Source organism: Marmota marmota, unplaced genomic scaffold (genome assembly GCF_001458135.2).
Source record: "Marmota marmota marmota unplaced genomic scaffold, marMar, whole genome shotgun sequence".
In the NCBI taxonomy this organism is placed as follows: Eukaryota; Metazoa; Chordata; class Mammalia; order Rodentia; family Sciuridae; genus Marmota; species Marmota marmota.
The window spans coordinates 5,909,984-5,930,984 of record NW_026000240.1 but is presented as its reverse complement, the minus strand read 5'-3'; the positions used below and the strand labels follow the sequence as shown (position 1 = coordinate 5,930,984).

At 34.6% G+C, this 21,001-nt stretch overlaps 1 protein-coding gene across 1 annotated transcript in view; it reads right to left on the bottom strand.

Annotated features, from left to right (window-relative positions):
• The window catches only part of Kpna1 (karyopherin subunit alpha 1), a 46,655-nt gene that overhangs the window by 3,097 nt on the left and 22,557 nt on the right, over positions 1-21,001 (bottom strand). Inside the window, exons 5-13 of the mRNA XM_015486868.2 lie at positions 15,078-15,209; positions 13,805-13,893; positions 13,399-13,498; positions 12,514-12,677; positions 10,688-10,766; positions 5,847-5,972; positions 3,866-3,993; positions 794-972; positions 1-480 (exon numbers count right to left, since the gene is read on the bottom strand). The exon at positions 1-480 is cut by the window's left edge and continues 3,097 nt beyond it. Coding sequence (XP_015342354.2) covers positions 293-480; positions 794-972; positions 3,866-3,993; positions 5,847-5,972; positions 10,688-10,766; positions 12,514-12,677; positions 13,399-13,498; positions 13,805-13,893; positions 15,078-15,209 — 1,185 coding nt within the window. The 3' untranslated portion in view covers positions 1-292. The remainder of the gene's footprint in view (positions 481-793; positions 973-3,865; positions 3,994-5,846; positions 5,973-10,687; positions 10,767-12,513; positions 12,678-13,398; positions 13,499-13,804; positions 13,894-15,077; positions 15,210-21,001) is intronic.

Sequence of the window (21,001 nt, the reverse complement as noted above, 5' to 3'; positions counted from 1 at the left end):
ATATATATATATATTCCCATGACTCTAATATAATTGCGGATCTCCAAAGCCTAGGGATTTTTCCATTAAAGTGGGCCGTTCTGGTTACCCTATTATTATAAGGGTATTCCACCACAGAGAGCCAGAGGTTTTCCAGATGTGTGTAAGAGAGCAGGTGCGCAAGGCAAGCAAATGAGCGCAAACAGTATTATGGAAAACATTTGAAAAGTTAGCTCCATGAGGACTGTGGGCTCCACAAGAGGACTCGACTGGGTAGCCTGGTCTGACACAGGAACATGAAAGCAGTATTGCTTCAAAGCTGGAAACCTTCCATAGGAGCCTCACACTGCTGGAAGATGTACTGCTGCTGGCTAAGGTCAACCTGGGGAGCAATGCTGCTGTCCTCATCTTCGGTCCCAAAGTAATGCTCAATAAGATCAAAGGCCTTCTGGTAGATCTCCTGGTTTTCATGACTCTGTAAGAACTCAATTTTATCCAAACCTAGAACAAAGAATAAAGAAAAATCTTTATTGGAATTTCCAATAAACTATATTTTACCATGTCTTCTTGATATAAATGAAGATTTTCTTATGTTTTATAATAGTACTGAAATATTGCTAAATTATATCTAAAAGCTAATATTATAAACTGACTTCTTAAATATATGTATGTAAGCAATAGAGTCTGTAGAAATAGCAATTTCCTTAACAGTCACCACATCCTCCACTACCTAGTAATATTAATGTTATTATTGGACTGCATCTATGACCTAATTAATTCTTGGCCACAATCTTCTTCACTCAAAGCATCTTACCATAAGCTTCTTCAATCAAAGCACAGTAAGGGTTAATGCCAGTGCCATTCCTTTTTGCTTCTTGTTCTCCAAGCCTCAAGATATTTTCCAAGCCATTAAGGGCAACCTGTACAATCTTAGAGTCCATGACAGTGAGGAGATCACAGAGCGGCTTGATACAACCCAGTTCTACTAGGTACCTAAATTAATACAAAAAACAATTTAGTCAAAACAAAATTTTTAAATTTGTAAAACTGTTATGAAACTGGTGAGTCATCCTCAAACTCACTGTAGAAATAAAAATAGGTACCCAGTCAATTATACACTTCATCACCAAAAAAAAAAAAGCTATTAAAAAATTAACCAAAACTAGTTCTCCAATTTTTCTCTTCACAATTTTTGGACTGTAAGAAATAAAAATTCGGGCTGGGGATGTGGCTCAATCGGTAGCGCGCTTGCCTGGCATGCGTGCGGCCCGGGTTCGATTCTCAGCACCACATACAAAGATGTTGTGTTCGCGGAAAACTAAAAAAAATAAATAAATATTTAAAAATTCAAAAAAATATAAAAAAAAAAAAAGAAAGAAAAATTCTTTCCTACCTTGAATATAAGCAACTAATTAATTAAAATAGCATAGTTCTAATAGACTGTCTTTTTGTTTCTATAGGAAACCACACTTCCCAAACATGAACATTTGGTTCTAAAAGCCAGCACAAACCCAGGAGGCCAAATAATTCAAATGTGATTAGAATTTTACTAAGTTGTGAGAAGACTAGGAGGAGAATAAAACAAATGTAGGGAGAACTCTTGAGCTAGAATTGATAGTTCCTTTAATTCAGGGAGAATTTAACAGGTAATCAGGATTAATCGTAATAATTACTCCTATGACACACAAAAAAATCACAGTCACGGCATATATTGATGTCATTTTTGTATCATTCTGGTTTCCAAGTTATGTATAGAAAGGGAGAGATAATGAATCCAGATGCATTCTGTGGATGTGAAGAATGTCATTTTGGAACTTACTGCTAGTGTACTATACTACTTTCTACTTTCTCTCTCAGATTACTTTGCTTTTTCAATTTCAAAAATATATAAAAATCAATCTCTATCCAGACAAACCAAAAACAGAGAAAGGAGGAAGACAACGATGATAACAAAATTACTAATACTGTAAAACAGAGAAATATTACTGATGCCATGGACATTAATAGGATAATAAAGAAATAATACAAATAACTATGCCCACAAATATGATAACTTAGATGATGAAATGGACCAATTTCTTGAAAGAAAGAGACTACCAAAACTCACACAAGGAGAAATAAGTAATAAGAATAGACTAAAATGTATTAATCGATAATTAATCCTCCGAAATAGAAAGCACTACAATGAGATGATTTCATGGTGAATTCTACCAAACATTTAAGAACAAAGTGATACTAGTATTCTATGATGTCTTCCATAAATTAGAAGCAGAGGAACACTTAACTCACTCTGCTAATAAACTAAACAGACATTACAAGGAAAATTACAAGTTAATCTCTATTAAGGCCATAGATGCAAAAATTCTCAACAAAATATTACCAGATAAAATCCAGCAATATGTAAAAAGAATTATACATTAAGTGGGATTTTTTTCCAGGTATGCAAGGCTGACTCAACATTAAAAAAAAAAAAAAAGTAATCAATCACATCAACATATGATCATTTCAATAGATGCAAAAATATAACACAATCTAATACTCATTCACAATTAAAATATAAAATGCAGCAAAATAGGAATAGAGGAAAATTTGTTAACTTGATAAAGAACCTCAACAAAAGCTATACAGGTAACACTATACTTAATGATGGGAAAGACTGAGAACATGGCAAGGATGTACTCCCTCACCACTGCTACTCAACATTGCACTAAAATCCTAGCTAATACACTTATTTTAAAAGGGGGCAGGGGAGAAATGAGGGAAAAAAAGAAGAGAAAGTTAACAAGACTGGGAAGGAAGAAATGATCTTTGTTTCCAGATATCATCAGTATCTATGCAGAAAAGCCCAAAGAACTGACCAAAACCTCCCATACTAACAAGCAGTTAGGGTAAGGTTGCATAGTACAATGTTAATAAAATTCGACTGCTATCCTATATACTAGTAATGAACAACTATAATGTGAAATTTAAAACAATATCATTTATAGTAGCATTAAAGAAGTACACATCTGACAAAATATGTACAGGATCTATATGAGGAAAACGTCAAAATCTTAAGATCTAAATAAACAAAGAAATGCTCCATGATCATAATAATGATCATGGACAGGAAGACTCAATATTGTTAAGATGTCGCTTCTTCCCAACTTGATCTATAGATTCAATGTGATAATTCCAATTAAAATTCCAGTAAGATATTTTATAAATACCAACCGACTCTAAAGTTTATATGGAAAGGCTAAAGACCAGAATAGCTAACACAACACTGATTAACAAAGTTGGAGAACTGACAATTCCCAGCATGCCCCAAAAGGTAAAAAGAAAAAGACAATCACATAGGAAAAAACCTTGGCAACCTTGGGTTTGGCAACACCAAAAGCTTAATCCATGGAAAGAAAAAAATTAATTAATCTAGACTTTATTAAAATTAAAATTTCCTAAGAATATGGTACTTCATTCTAAAGTAGAAATATCTGAAGTAGAAATATCAAGAACTGGTGAACATATTTGGGCTCTGAGTTCTACAAGTAATAACCCACACTATCTAAGATGTTCTGACCAAGTAGCTTCACAGCAAGCTGAAGCTCACCTGTAAGTATTTCCATTTCATCAAACCTTGACTGTGCCTTATTTCTCTTATCCCAGAATTATTTTCAGCAAAAAAGAATAAAATAGGTGTACGAAATTAAATACACATTTGAGTCTAATTAGACAAAATGAACAATAATTCAAAAGGCCAGAATTAAGCATTCTTATTTAATACAATCATCTTTCACCTTATTCCTCAAATGTAGTCAATTTTTTCATTCTACATAATATTGGGGAGGGAAGATGTAAAAACAGCAATGATTTTTCCTTAATTTACAAGACGCTGGCTAGTACTTACTTGATCTGTTCAGCTGATCCTCCAGAAGTTGCATTTGTGATGGCCCAAGCAGCTTCTTTCCTTGTCCGAAACTCAGCAGTTTGCAATATACTAATAAGAGCTGGAAAGATGTTGGCATCTATCACAGTCTGAAATTAAGAAAAAATTAAAATTGGAAAAGGAAATAAGATTTGTAAAAATATTCCTAATACTAATTATAACTTTTAAGTTTACTTCACTAATGACACCCTTCCCCTGTTAAAAATAAATTGGAAGGGGGCTGGAAGTGGTAAAGTGGCTACTACCCAGCACACATGAAACCCTGCGTTCAATTTCCAGCATCATACTGGCACGCGCACGCTCACACACACACACACACACACAGCCTGGGGATGTAGCTCAGGATTAAAGTCCTCCAGGGTTCCACCCCCAGGACTGCAAAATAAATAAATGAATAAACATATACATATACATACCCCCCACACACACGTTTGTATGTGTATACAGACACATATACACACAATAATTATAGATATGAAGGAGTACAATCCTCATTATTCCTGTTAAGCTACTCCCTAGTACCATAGATGACAGCCTCTACAGAGTCTAAAAATCTTAAAATCTCCCTTAGTTCTTTTCTTTTTTATTATCCTCTGTTGTTCTATTCCATGTAACAATTTATAAAAGTTCGATTCTCTGTTCCTCTGCTACTCTCATTCTGTTCACTGCATACATTCCTGCTGGTGTGCTGTTAATTTTCCAGTCCTTCACTTGTCACTGAAGCTATAGCCCAGGGTAGCCATCAACTTACTGTAGGTCTGATATTCATCTCAAACACATCATCTTTCCTATCAGGTCCCCATTTAAATGTTTCTAGTTCACAAAGGCTATTTATTTCTGTATTCATTCTAAATCCAGTCAGTTACCAAGTTTCCTTATCATTCTCACTTTGAAACATTCCAAGACTATTTTTTCTTTTTCCTTTATGATCATTGTCACCATCATATCCCAAGCTACTACTCCCAATAAAATTACCACAATTCCCTTATTTGTATTTAAGGACCTATTATCAGGACAGAGTACTTTTATTCAACCCCACTCAACATATTAACACTGAAGTAGTTTGCCCCAAATTGCTTTTGTCATGTTCCACATTGGCTTAAAAAACCTGAAGTATGTTTCCATAATTTCTCCTAATCAAGAAATTGAGAACTGGTATATGCGAGCCTGGTGATAACAGGCCATCAACTACAGCTGAAATTTCAGAGGCACACTATAAATTGCTACAGCTATGAATCTCAGTCCCTAACTCAATTTTCTGGGGATGACTAACAATGCTTTCTTGGTCAAGAACATCTTCTATTATACCAGTGAAGGAAGTCAGCAAACGTTAGTGGAAAGACACCCAATTCTAGTCCTTTCATTTACTGGAGATGTACCTGAGCATACTATTATAGTTCTCTGAGCCTCAGCTTCATCTTTTTTTTTTTTTTTTTACTTTTATTTGTATTGATACATAAGCCTCTAAATCTGTATTCTAAACCATTATGGCAGCCTTGATCACAGCTCATGTTGAACATTAGCCCACTGCTTGTCTTCCTCTTAGGTTACTCTCCCAGTAACAGAAAAGCAAAAGTAAAGGGTAGATAACCATTTAAAAAAACCATTTAAATAACTGTTTAGTTGGCAAGAGTAAAGCCAATCTGTATAACATAAAGTCCATTAAAATACTTCAAAAATTCAATATACTTTTTTCTGGATGTTGGGTAAGTCATCAAATATTAACGACAAAGGGGTAAATCAAGGCCTAAGTAAAAGTTTCAAAAGAATATGCATTTGTAAGCTAGAAAGAAGAAAATAAGAAGCAGACTATGAAATAGCAACAGAAGATAGTGATTTTCAAAGCAATAATAAAAACTATGTATTTTAAAGATTGAATTTTAAAAAGCAAAAAACTTACCAATCACTAACAGTGTAAGAAATAAAGGTGCTATGAGATTACCTGGATCTGTGCCCTATTTCCAGCTGTGATATTAGATATTGTCCAACATGCTTCCTTTTTGATAGATTCCTTTGGGCTACTCAGCAAATGCAATAAACTCTGAAGAGCGGAACAATTCAAAATTACCTAAAAGGAAAAGTTTAAAAACTTTTAACTTACTGTATTGTTCCAAATGAAAGTAAAATTTTAATTCACAGAGCTACTTTAGGAAAAATATAGATACAGAAATAACACCTCCCCTTGAAATCTAAAAAATAAGTAATATACACACATTAGTAAAAATTAATTTCTAAGACTTATTACACTAGCTTCATTGTATACTTTCACAACTACTAAAAGTCATACTTAATAAAACACAATGTTAGAATTAGTAATTATTAGTAATTAGGATTACTCATTCAGCTCCTGTCTCTACAGGTATGTCTTCTGGATGGGTAAACATATTAAGTGATAAGAACAGTAGTCTCAGATTTTGAAATCCTCTGCTAACTTTCTATCTTGCAGTCAATGAACTAATACATACTTAATGAAGTATAACCAATACATACTTAATGAATTAATACATACTTAAAGAATATGAGGATAAAAAACATGGAACCAGGTATCAAATAGCTCACAAAGGCAAGGGAGGTAAAACAAATAACCCACATATCTACTCAGAGGAAATTACAGATTTGTAACAGAATGTTAAGTGAACACCAGGAAAAGAGCAGTATATTAAAATGTACAGCAGTACATATGATTGCATACAATAAAAATACCAGATAGTAGAGTTACGGGTGACTTTCATTTGATAATTTTTCTATAATGAAAAAATATATTTTACACTGAATCAAAACAAACCTTGAAAAAAAGTATAAGAGACGTCACAAGCAATTTAAAAAATGCCAAAGAAATGGTCTGGAAAACAAACATGTCAGAAATTTAAAAGAATACTTGAAGAAGAATAGTCAAGAAAAAAACTTCATGGAAGGAGCCTTGGAATGCACACAAGATTTCTGAAGCAAAGAAGAGGGAGGATGCTGGGCCTAAAAGCTAGAAATAGAAAAGCCTGTATTACAAACTACAGTTAAGAACAACAACAACAAAAAAAGACAACAAAAAACAGAGGCATGATGGTGCACACCTATAATCCCAGTGGCTCAGGAGGTTGAGACAGGAAGATCAAAAGTTCAAGGCCAAAGGAACTGAACAGACACTTCTCAGAAGATGATATATAACCAATCAACAAACACATGAAAAAATGTTCAACAATCTCTAGCAATTAGAAAAATGCAACTCCAAAACATTCTAAGATTCCATCTCACTCCATTCAGAATGGCAGCTATCAAGAATACAAACAATAACTGTTGGCGAGGATGTGGGGGGAAAAAGGCACACTCATACATTACTGATGGGACTGCAAACTGGTGCAACCACTCTGGAAACAGTATGGAGATTCCTCAGTAAACTTCGAATGGAACCATCATTTGACGCAGCTATCCCACTCCTGGGTTTATCCAAAGGACTTAAAAACAGCATACTATAGTGACGCAGCCACATCAATGTTTATAGCAGCACAATTCACCATAGATAAATTGTGGAGCCAACCCAGATGCCATTCAGTAGATGAACAGATAAAGAAAACGTGGTGTATACACACACACACACACAATGGAATATTATTCAGCTTTAAAAGAGAATAAAATTATGGCATTTGCAGTAAATGGATAAAGTTGGAGAATATAATGCTAAGTAAGCCAATCCCAAAAAACCAAATGCCAAATGTTTTCTCTGATATAAGGAAGCCAATTCATAATGGGGATGGGGGCAGGGGTGCAGTTTAGGAGGAATAGATGAACTTTAGATAGGCCAAAGGGGAGGGAGAAGAGGGGGTATGGGGTAGGAAAAATGGTGGAATGAAACAGACATCATTACCCTAAGAACATGTATGAAAACACAAATGGTGTGACTATTTTATGTACAACCAGAGACATCAAAAATTGTGCTCTATTTGTGTAATATGAATTGAATTGCATTCTACTGTCATATATAACAAATCAGAAGTGGTCTGAAAAACAAATCAGAATTGAAAAAAAAAAAAGTGCAAGGCCAGCCTCAGCAACCTAGTGAGGCTCTAAGTAACTTAGTGACATCCTGTCTCAAAATAAAAAACAAAAAGGCTGGGGATGTAGCTCAGTGGTAAATTGCTCCTGAATTAAATCCTAGTACCCCCATCAAAGGCCCAAAAAAGAGAACAAAAGAACAGACTACTAGTAGGAATACTACTAGTTCTAAATGCCAACTAGAAAGAATGAGAAGGTCCTTCATCTCATAGCCATTAAAGAAGCTCATTGTTTCCAACAGTAAAATAAATGATGTCAAGGAGACTATTTTAGGAAAGATGAAGCTACTATTAGGGGGAATAAATAGAGTAACTTGGGATAGTAGGAAGATAAATCAGATGGGCATGTCAAAAACCTTTGTGTGAAAAAAGGGGGAGAGAACCTTTGTGAGGACAAGGACCAAAATATGGTAATCATAAGTGAATCTAGCAACAACAGTAAGAATCAACAAGACTTGGTAATTTGCTATACAAAGTAAACAGAGAGAAGACACTAAAAATGACCACAAAGTTTAGAATTAATCAAAATAGAAAAAATTGGGGCTGGGATTGTGGCTCAGTGGTAGAGTGCTTGCTCACCCAGCACCTGTGAGGCGCTGGGTTCAATCCTCAGCAACACATAAAAATAATATATAAATAAACATGTTGTGTCCAACTACAACTAAAAATGTTTAAAAAAAAAAATCAGGACTTGGAACTTGCTTTGGAGGGGAAAGAGAATACACTGGGAAACAACGTGAGACATGCAAAAAATATCTAACAGGACCTGGAGACATGAGACAGGAACTTGAAAGAGGTCAGAACTAGATTTATAGATTCAGAATTTCATTCCATTCAATAAATATTTTCTACAAATGAACATGACTGACAGTCTACCTCCAACATCTTAAAATCCAAAACTTTTGACAGTTACAATACAGTGTGATTAGTGCTCTTATAAAACAAGAAGGACCTAACTGAAAAGTGTGGGATCAAAGCTTCCCAGAGAAAATAACTTTTATTAAGATGTGAGAAATGAGCTGGGCATGGTGGCGCATGCCTGTAATCCCAGTGGCTCAGGAGGCTAAGACAGGAGAATCACAGTTCAAAGCCAGCCTCAGCAATGGCAAGGCGCTAAGCAACTCAGTGAGATCCTGTCTCTAAATAAAATAGAAAATAGGACTGGGATGTGGCTATGGTTGAGTGCCACTGAGTTCTATGCCCGGTATCCCACCCCACCACCACACAAAAAAAGTGAGAAATAAGAAAACTTTACAAGCAAAGTGTGGGTATGTGTGAAGTGGCATTCCTGGCATGGGTGGGTGATGGAGGCAGGTGTTCTATGCACAGAGAAGAAAGTATGTATCAAAACTCAGAGATATGAGTTCAAGAACAAACATGACTAGAACATAAGAGTATGTGGTAGGAGTGGGAGATGTAGAAACTTTTTTGGGAGTGGGGGGAGTGCTCACAGTGAATAAACCTAGGGCCTCACACGTGAGAAGAAATCACTGAGCCACATCCTCAGACCAAGAAACATTTATTTTTGAAAAGAAAATACACTGATATGGTTCAAACTTCAGGAAGTATAAAGGACTAAATAGTTAAAAGACACCTTTCTATTCCTGAATCCAAAACATCCACTTCTCCTCAGAGACAACCAATGTGAGTTTCCTATTTCCTTCCAGAGAAATTTTATTGAATCATATATTCTTTTCTTCTTCTTTTGTCTAAAATATCTAAACTAAACACTGCAAGGGGTAAACAAAAATGGAGTAATAAATAGGACTTAGAAACTGGCAGGTGGAAGAGAGGAAGAATCAAGTTGCTGCCCAGGTTTCTGGCATGGACAACTGTTTGTGCCATTTACCAAGACAGGAAACAGAAGCAGAGATTCAGTATGCAGTAGGAAATTAGTTCCTTCGTGGGCAGAATAAATTGGAAATAGATATTACAAGCGAAACACATTTCAGAAAACAAATCTAAACTTAATTTTAGAAATGAGAAAAGTAAAAACATTAAATGCTTTGCTAAAAGGTGGAGCCAGTTAAGAGCAAACTAAGGATAAAACGTAATTCCCAATTCTCAATCCATGCACATAAAAGTGATCACTGAAATTATAAATAAGGTTTATGAATGCATACAAACAAACGAAAACAGGAAAAAGAATTTGATAAAGGGAGGAACAGATGGCTGATAAAGCAAAGAAGCAAAATTTCAACACTCAGAAGCCTAAAAGATAATTTTAAGACATTGTTATCAATGCATCTGAGACATCTGAAAGAAAAACCGGCCAGAACAATCCACTGAGAATGTGTCTTGATGTCAAAGTAAATGGATACTAGGAGCCAGGAGAAAGAACCTTCCTTACATAGAAGACTTATCATGTACCAAAGGAGGCAACTATCAGAAAAGATGATGTTAAGATTAAAGAAAGAGAAAAAGAGGCTGGCTACTACAGGCTTCTGGTGTTCCCCAAAACCATTTCAATTACAAGTAGAAGGAAACAAATCTGCCCAACCAAATAAATCTTAATTAGAGGGGAACCCAAAATTGCTGTAAGAGGTCAACACAAATACTAAAAAATTTTGCAAGTAGATGCCTAAAGCCAACATTTTAAACAAACATTAGCAAAACAAAGTATCAGTCCCCCCCAAAAAAATATGGTATTAAATATTATAATGAAACACAATCACATAGTTCAACGTATTGTTTTTGAAGAATTTGTTTTTTAAAAAATTTTACCATTTATTCATACCTGTGTCTGAATATCATCCCCTGTGACAATGTTTCCTACAGCCCGCAAAGCAGGAGAAACCACTTTATAATCATTATGCCTGCAAAAATTAAAAAGAAAGAAAGAAATGTTACAGCCTAGCCAGTAGTTCTATCCATAATCTTTTTTCTTTAGGGCTGAAGTCCAAAAGAAATAATTTGCAATAAGATTTCAGAACAGAAAGGTACCAATGTTATTATTAAAGGAACCCTACCATGATGACAGAATGTTTTATGTCCCCTTAGAATAGCTGTCTTCCCCAGTATTCAGAATTTTTGGAAAAAATTACACTACATTCCTAGCAATCTTTTCCAGACTTTCATTACATGGAGTCCAAGCACTCCCTCTCATTCTTTACTATAGGCTTACTTCCTCTTTACTTTATCTTCTATGATTGCTGAGATAAATGGGGACCAAGAGTTAACATAATTTTTTTTTTGCGTCTGGAGATTTAACCCAGAGGTACTTTTCCACTGGGCTATAACCCCTATCCCCAACCCTTTTTGTTTTTCATTTTGAGAAAAAGTCTTGCTAAGTTGCTTAGGTCCTAAGTTGCTGAGTCTGGCTCTGAATGTGCAATCCACCTGTCTCAATAAATTAATTTTAAAAGGAGGCAAAACTGACGTGTCAATAGTTGACTAAATTTAAAAATTTTCAAATACTAAACTTTATTAAACCTACTAAAAGCTGCCTTACTGGTCAAAAGAAACCCTTCATAAAGCCTGTTTTACATATTTGAAGACAGATTTATATGTCTAAAATAGAAGATAAACATAAAAATACAAAATATAAATATGTAGTCTGGATTTTAGGATAAATAAGTCAATACCCTTTATCTTAAAGATAAGAAAATTTTCTTTCTTCTTTAATGATACTAGTCAACTTTTCTTAAACTGTCAGTTCCTTCACATTTAAGATGGGTGGCTCAAAATAAATGATTAAAATGTATAATAATCTAATATCTAAAGGATGCAAAGATTAATTCCCAGATTTTGAATGTTTTGTAATTCCTACAACATCATATTGCTTTTAACTCACAATAGTACTACTTTACTAATCTACAACCAATCTGTGGCTATAATCCCATAGTTTTGTCTTCTATACATTATACTTGTCTAATCCATTCCACATCTCATGTCTGGGAAAACGTCTCTTTATATCTATTTGAATTTCCATTACATTTCTTGTTACTTATAACTATACAATTTCTTTGTTGTCTTTTCACTCTACTTTTTTCTTCTAAAGTTTTTTTTAAGTTGTAGACGGACACAAGACCTTTGCTTTTTTAATATGGTGCTGAGGATGGAATCCAGTGCTTCACACATGCTAGGCAAGTGCTTTACCACTGAGCCACAACCCCAGTCCCTTTTCTATAGTCTTAACTAGAAATTTAATTAATTTCAAATCATTATATCACAAGCAAATCTTTCACCCCATCATCAAAAGCATTACAAAGGGAGTGAAATAAAGATTCAAAACTCTGATCCCAGTCTAGATTAAACTCTAAATTGGATAGACGATAAAGAATGACTATTTTTAGTGGCACAATAGGTCATCCACTGTGGGCTAGAATTATACAGATCGGTTTTCCAAAGTTTCTGCTAAAGGGTAACTATAACAAAAGAATATGAGGTTCTCCATAAATCTCATAAGAAAAAAACAGAAACACCCGACCCCCCAAAAATAAACAAAAGACAGCAGTCCAAAGCACAATAAATCGGTAAAACAAACAACTGATTAATATGTAAGTATTAATAACTAGGAAACTATTACAAGGGGAAAAAAGCACTTTCTTAAAAATATCTCACATTAGCAGCTCCACCAGTCTCCTACATACTCCTGCATCAATGACCGCTTGAATTTTATCATTGGGTCCATCTGATAAATACGAGAGGGCCCAGCAGGCATCAGCCAGTACATCAGTGTCACTGACAAAGAGCAACCAGGAAAGCACATTCAGACAGGGGGAAACCTGTAAAAGGAAGATAATATGATAATGAAATTCAAAAGAATGGAAGTTAGAAGTAAGGTGAGATAACCAAGAAGGCTAACAAGCAAACACTTGATGACTTGGGTTAAGATTTACATTTCTAGAGTTTGACTAGCAAAGGGCTGGGTGGCTTTTCCATCTTTGGGAATGCTATCAATGGTCCTACAATTTTTACTTTGCTGATGGTAGGCAGAATCTAAGAAAAATTATTTCGGGAAGAAAAGTTTTACATATACCACTTCTGAAGATTGAGAGTCTCTGTCAAAACCTATACTCTGAAGACTAAAGACATAAAGAAGCTTTCAAAAATGCCAAAGCTGGGAAATTCCATATTTTAGATAACTTGTTATGAACAAAATAAGCTAAGGTTTTTGTTTTTTTTTTTTTTAAAAAGAGAGAGAGAGAGAATTTTTTAATATTTATTTTTTAGATTTCGGTGGACAAAACATCTTTATTTTATTTTTATGTGGTGCTGAGGATTGAACCCAGCGCCCCGCGCATGCCAAGATGAATTTGAAGCTTTCTACAGACAGTGAGAGGGATCCCCAAAAAATAAAAACCACCAAAAACTGTTTTTCTAGAAACCAATAAAATTCTAACATGCTAAATTTGATCAAAAAGTATCATTTTGTGTTCATTAATATTGGTTGATACATTTTTTAACTGCATTTTTCTGCCAATTTTCTACAAGCACAGTCCTTACCTTTGCAAATTCTGGAGGTGGGCTTTTTCCTCTACAGAGATTAGACAAAGCCCATACTGCATTCCGGGTCATTGTCAGGCGGTTTTGCTTTGAAAATAACCTACAAGTATGACACAACAGCTAATTATATAGCAGATATTAATTCTCTGGTAGCATAAGATAAATACTGAACTGGTACTGATAAAATAAATATATTCAAATGGCTTTTCTCCAAAATAAAACTACATAAATTCTAGGGCAACTAATTTAGAAGTTTGGAACTGGCGTTAAAATCTGGAGCCTGAAGAAATGACGTAAATGAGTTAACAAGAATATATGTGGAAATTAAAAAATGACTTTCAAATATGTAATGCTTTCTAAGGGACTTCCCATGTTTTGTTACTCAAAAAAAGAAATAGAGACTTACTGCAAAAGAGGGGGAAGGATATTGCAGTCTAAAACATAGTCCCTGCACATGGTACTATCTCCAGCAATGTTGCCAAGAGCCCAGACTGCCTGTGAAAGAAGTATTTGTTAATGACTATTGTATACTTTAATTCCCACAAAATTCTTTCAAAAAAGATGCCAGCAGATCACATTAACCCCTTATAAAATTATAAAGCAATCAACATATTACACATGGACTAACTACAGATATTTTAAAATTCACACATCAGGAAGTCAACATGAAACAATTGTGGCATTGGGGGAAGAAGAAAATATTCTAAAATGTACAATAAACAAAAGGAAATATAGGCATCTAGGCATTTATTAAATAAATTAAAGCTTATTAAAGAGAAAAATCAATTCTTTTTTTAGAGGACCCCATCCTCCATTCCTCTGTAACATTCCACACAGCCCTTAGTACAGAACAGAGATTCAAATGGCTTTCTCAGCTGACTTAAAAATGTACTTTAATCTTAGAACACAAAAGAGTAAACAGAAACTGAAGAGCAATCAAAATGCAAGTAACTTTATTAATTTTCAGAGGTTGTATTATTTCCCCCACCTGTGCATTGAACCCAGGTGCTTTACCACTGAGCTATATCCCCAACTCTTGGTTTTATTTTGCAACAGGGTCTAAGATGCTTCAGGCCTTGCTAAACTGCTGAGGCAGGTCTCAAACTTGCAATCCTCCTGCCTTAGCCTCCTGAGTCAAAGGGATTATAGGTGCATGCCATCACCCAGCTGACTATATTTATCTTAACTGCAATGATGTTTCCACGGGTATCATACTGTACACTTTAAATATATACAGTTTATAACATGTCAATTTATACCTCAAACTCTAAAAGAAAATCATTTAGTAGTGATTTATCTTTACAAATTTTATATGGTTGACAGTACTAAAACAACATATTTTCTATGTCTTTTACTTCAAAAGTGGCAAAGATACTACTATTCTGATACTAACACTACAATTCCTATAAGGAGAAGCTCTTATATCAGTAACTGCTTACATTATCTAAATTTATAAACTATAGGGCTTAAAGAATGCCAGGGTGGAAAGGGGAAAGAGTTTTATGTGTCTAGAAGAAATTGTGCCTATAGAAACTTAAAAAAAATTCTATTTTGTTGAAGGCTGGATTTCTAGAACATTTGCTGTAATTATTATGGCCAAGTAATCAAACTTAGGCCAAGAAAATGCAAACTTATTCTTTCATATGCTTCCTTTTTTTTTTTTTTTTTTTTTTTTTTACCTGTTCTTGGACATCTTCAAACTCTGAGCTGAGCAACTCTATGAAGATAGGCACTGCCCCTGCCTGAATCACGATCCGGGTCTGAAGAGAATTTCCTGAAGCAATATTTGTCAGTACCCAAGCTGATTCAAACTATAAAGATAAAAATAATTTTCATTATCTTATTAGAATTTTAAAACTTCTTTTTTACTTTTAACAATAAAGTTTTCTGTACATGAATAAAATAAGCCTGAGATCATTTTTCATGTATCAGCTATCAATTAAATTCCATTTTAATTTCAAAAGAATTTCCAGAAGAAATTCTTCAGTCTAGAAAAATGTTCAGAATGTCTTAAAATGTCAGATCAAGATTAACATGAGACCATAAAAATGAGGGAGTTTTTCATATGCTGATATGCAATGATCTCCCAATATTTAAATAAAAACAACAACAATGAAATGCAAAACCGCATACATTACTATGACATTAGGTATATATCATTATGGTATATTACCTAAAACGGTTAAAAAGTAATATATGCATTAATATACTTATTGTATATCTCCAGAAGGAGTTACAAGGATCTATAAATACTTAATGCATCCAATGAAAGGGCCTAGATGACTGGGAAACGAGGATAGGAAAAAGAACTTTAACCGAAAAGCCCTATTCCTATGTTCCTTTTGGCCTTTTACTGTGTACATAATCCAATATATTAAAAAAAAAATGTGTGTGTGTAAGATAGGCAAAATGAAATGAAAAGCAGGAGACGTGATGTTAACTAGGCCAAAAGGAGTTAACAGGCATAAAATTAATAATAATTCCCAAGCATAAAAGAACCCAAACCAAGGTACAGAAATAGAGTTGTTTTTTTTTTAAGAACATTCTTAATCGGAAAAGAAAAAAAGGTAAACTTAGAAAAGGTAAACTTAGAAAACAGAAGATATGAAGAAAATCGTGGCCAACAAAAAATATAGCATATTACTAATTATAACAGTAACTTGATTTTTTAGTTTAATATTGATAAATCCAAGAGTGAAGCTTACATTTCCACTTAATTAAGAGTTCTTAATTAGATTTTAAGTTAATTCCCTCCCCCATTTTATCTTCTTTTAATCCTTTAATAAAGTATATACACAGGAAAAAATTCAGTATATCTCTTTAAATAAGAGATCAATAACATCATCAAAAATGTACATTTGACTTTTTCTAAGCTTTTGGATTAATTAAAAAAACAACAGTCATAGGGAAAACTTATCAATCATGGGGGTAGAGGAAGACAGGAGATGAGGACAGTCAATCTGACCAGCACAGTACAAAGCTGTATGAATGACAGCAAATTCACAGAAGCCAATTAAAATAAGGGATGTTTAAAAAACCTATAAAAGTGACAAACACAGGTGTGATAAAATGGCTTGATAGTCAACCTAGACACTAATGTTACACCAGTGAGGAGGCCCAGACTAGGAATACCACAGTTAAACAGAACATAAACTATATCTGAAAATGTTTTGTTATAATCAAAGTTCAGGAGACACAGATGAAATCATGGGGGCAGATGGGGATGACTCCCAACCACTTTACACATTCATCTCTGTAGTTAAATTGCTAATGAAAGCAATGCTCAAACACTTTTTAATCCGTCTGAATTAAACTTTACATTTGTACAGTACTTTATATTTTTCAAAGAATTATTCACATACTCTTGAGGTGATCCTCTTAACAACCCAAAGATGTTAAGATGTCTGGTTTTTCTAGTTATGAATGAAGAAGCTATCAGAAAAAGTTCCAACTATGTGACTAATGATTTGAGTAATACATACAGTCAGCCAGAGAAGGTCTAGATTACAGTCGCCTAATCAAGTATGCTACCTTTCCTCTCAGAAACATACCTGTAACACTGGCATAAGAATATTTCAATTGCTTTTAGTTTGGGTAACTAGGGCAAGAAATTTCAAAGAGGTATGCCAGATTATTTATATAAAAAAAATTTTTTGCCTAAAATGTACTTTAATTTTTTACTAGAAAAATTAATTAGCTAAATCAGTATAAAAGCAGACTGTCCTACCTAGGCAGGCTCAAAGTTCAGTGAATAATCATCAGATACTACAGAGATCAAGTCAAAAGAAATGAAGACTGAGGAAAAGCAATCTGGAGAGAATGAGAACTATAAACATATAGAAGAGGAAAAGGATGGCATTAAGATTTTGATGCAAAAGAAATGCTGATGACCTCGGTTAACAAAGATTATATTAAAGTTATCAGTGAGAAAAAAATACTTAAAATACTAAATAATTCTAAGTTTGTCAGAGTACAAACTGCTATCTGAGTTAAGCTCCAAAGATCTCTGCGGAAATAAAAGGGAATTCCAGAAGCTATTCAAGTGAATAAAATGGAGAAATGAAATTAAATATAGGGACAGTGACTAGGGAAGTGAAAAATAAGTGAAAAACAGTCTGAACATGGATGGTAAAAAAATTAGAAACAAGCGTATCTTAGTAGAACGTGTCAAAGAGTTATGATTATTACTAAGAAGTGCATAATGATGATCTAGTCTCTGAATGAAAATAAGATTCAAGAAGAGAAATCAAAAAGCAGTTTTATTGTTATCCAGGACAGAAGTAGATGAATAACTATAATTAGAGGACAACGGAAGACACCCATACTCATGCACTAATAAGCCATAAAAAACATACACACAAAGGGTGCCAATTACACTGGTGTTTTTAACCTTCTAAAAACTCTCAAGCTGCATGTGTTAAATTTTCTATAACCGTGTGTGTGTGTGTGTGTGTGTGTGTGTGTTTCTTTCTTTCTTGTCAGAAGAACTCCTAACTATAAAACCCTGTTACTGTTGGAAGAAGCAAATTTCAAATATACTTAACATGTAAGAACATTCTTTAAAAACTGGATGTGCTCTGAACCATATAACTTTCCTTTCATCACAGTCTGTATGTAATTTAAGCTGTTTTTCCATGAGATTTTCAGGGTTTTTTGTTTTTGTTTTTTAATGTTTCAGCTTTGGGTGCTAGATTAGAATATAACCTGAAAGTTACAAAATGGAAAATCCCAGAACCGATGGCAAATAAAAATACATAGTTATGATAAAAGTAGACGAAAACTAAGTTTAATTATACAACAAGAAAAAAAATCAGTAACCTGAAAAGAGAGGGAAAGAAATCTAATAAATGATGCCACCTGAAGTAAAAAAAAAAAAAAAAAGAAAAAAAGACGACCAAGAAAACTGTAACCTTCACTTCCTCTTGTTTTAAACTACTGCATTCTTAATATTCCAAGAATGGTACCATACAAGGAAAATCACCTATCATGCAGTGATAATTGCTATTTTTCACTATTCGGATCTTGCTAAATAAGGCTACAACTGAAGGCTGCACACTGAAGATTTGATGCTTCCTCTCTTCCCTTTCTTAAGTCTCTACCTTCTGGCGCTCAGTTCCTTAAATAAGGAAAATGAGAATCCAAAGCTGAAGTACTTCTGACCTCCTATCAAGTTTCCCACTCCAGGTTGATGTACGCCTGGTTCCCTTTCTCCATTTGGATCAGGACTCTGTTGCTGGCCACTTTGCCGGTTCCACTCTGGTTCCTAGCAAATGCCAGGCTCACCTGGAGAGCAAGTGAAAAGAAAGGCTCACATCAGAAAAATAAACCCAGATATCAAACTCTGCAGAGAACAGTGCCTGAGTCATCTGAGCAACCTTCCAGGAAAGGTAGAGAGATCATTGAAGATGGGGAAAGTCACAGGAGGATGAAGGCTTACTGCAGTTTCTCACATTAAGGGGGACAGAAAGGCAGAAAAGGGGAAACTGAGCTAACCTAATTCAAATTTACAAATTTTACAGGAGTACCTGTCTGGTGCTTTTAAGCAAGAGGTAATTTAATTATTTCTAGACTTTTTAAATAAATTTCTATAAGGTTTGGGAATGAACATCTTAGCACTGTAAAAGACAGTACAAAGATGCTAACCTGGATTCAAAAAAACAAAGTGGGCCCACAGAACATACCATAAAGCAGACCAGTCTCATGCCAAAGCCTCTAAGACCTAGATGTCACTGAGCTTGAGAAATGCTCTTAGCTAATGGCATTGCTTTCTGCCAACATCCTAGATTCCACCCATGCTAACCTCCACTTTGAGGGCAGGTCAGTAACTGAGTAGCCACACCCAAAGCAGGCATTTTTAGCTGCCTTGTTTAAGGTGTCTCACCAATTTGGGAAGACAGAATGGGAATGAAGACACCCTTCACTCGATTTATAGTTCCTTAGATATAGAATGAAGAAATTACGATTTTCCAGAGTTTATCAATGGGTTGAGCCACTAATTTTCCTATTGGAACCATATAGTATTGACTCTCTTTCTGGAACAGAAATGGCAAAAACCGTATTCCAAAGATATACTGTTCATCTCTCTAGTAAGCGGGCAGTAGTATCAAGGTTGTACACTCTAGTTCTCTCCAAGAAAACAGGTAAGAGTACGAGCGTTCCAACACACCTAATTATTTGAAGACAGGGCAGACCATGAAGTCTCCTGGCTCTAATGTCTCCCTAAATAATAAACTTGCTTCTCTTGCTTCAGAGGAAGTCAAGGTTACCCATTACTTACACTGGAGAAAGAATACCATTTTGTGCTTAAATATGCTCAGAAGAAACCTGGAAATGACAACCCTTAGATAACAAACAGGTTTAATATTTTTTTTCTCAGTTTTAGAGTAGCTCAGGTGAAAATCATGAGGTGGTCACTTCCAGAGGAATAATTTTTCAGTATTTCAACCTAATTATTAGTTAGCAGAGGGTGGAACCTAGAAATTTAGATAGAAACAAATTAGATGTTTCTGAAGGCTTTCATCTTTAGGTGTGTTCCAGGATTAAGGTATTAAATGAAAAAATTATGTACATGTAGACTTTCATAGAGTATAGGACAATGTAGAGTTAAGCAACAACTTATTTCTTTTTTCATTTTAGGTTATACTTTCTTTCTTTAATGCATGAAGAATTGAACCTCTGCAAACACCTACTAAAAACTGCTAGATCCAGGAGTAAAACCAGTATCTCTCAACTATTCTCATCCCCAGTCAGGATAGAAACTTTTTTTTTTTTCAGCATGAACAAATGATAATTTTCCCTACCTCCCTTTTCCTAAAAGAATTTCAAATGATAAACTGCAGTAAGGCTCCTCATTTGGTCCCTCTGGTTTGCTTGGCAGCTTGCTTAGGGGCTCAGGCTCTGTTCTCTGCAGTGTTGGTTTTCTGGATTTCCTTTTTTCTGAGAAAAGTCTCTCTCTTCCCTTGCTCTCAGGGTGAACATAATGTTTTAGGTGTCTGGTGATTCTGGCCTTATATGGGGGACCAGAATTACAATCCAGGAGGCAGCTAGCAAAACAGAATCTTAATTCAAATAAACACAGGGATTGATATATGTCAAACTGGAGAAGAAAAACTGATGGGACATCAAAGTACTCTACCTTTTCTGGATTTCTTGTTTTTCCTCTGGAAGAAACTCATCACCGCAATAATGATGTAAACAGAAAGAGAAAGATGGGATAGGACGATAGGAGAGAAAATATCAACAAAGCATTAAAAAGGTCCCAGTCCCTACATGGCACCAGTCTTAAGGCAAAAAGTCCATGGTGGGTGGAAAGGGATTATCTTTATGATTAACTTGTTATTGGCAAAGATTTACTTGGAAAAATAATTCCAATTTGTGATCTACTTGGTACCTAACAAATTTTATAGTTGCAGAGTCTCTTTAAAGGGTCTGGGTCTTTCAGATTAGATACTTCAGTGAAAATTCAGAAATCACAAGTATAGTTAATGATACAAGTAGTAATTCAGCTGGCTACTTCAAGGAAATCTAGCTATGACCAATCACCACTTTACCAAAAATCCAACTTTATTGAGGAGGGAAAAAAAAACACACACACACACACTAT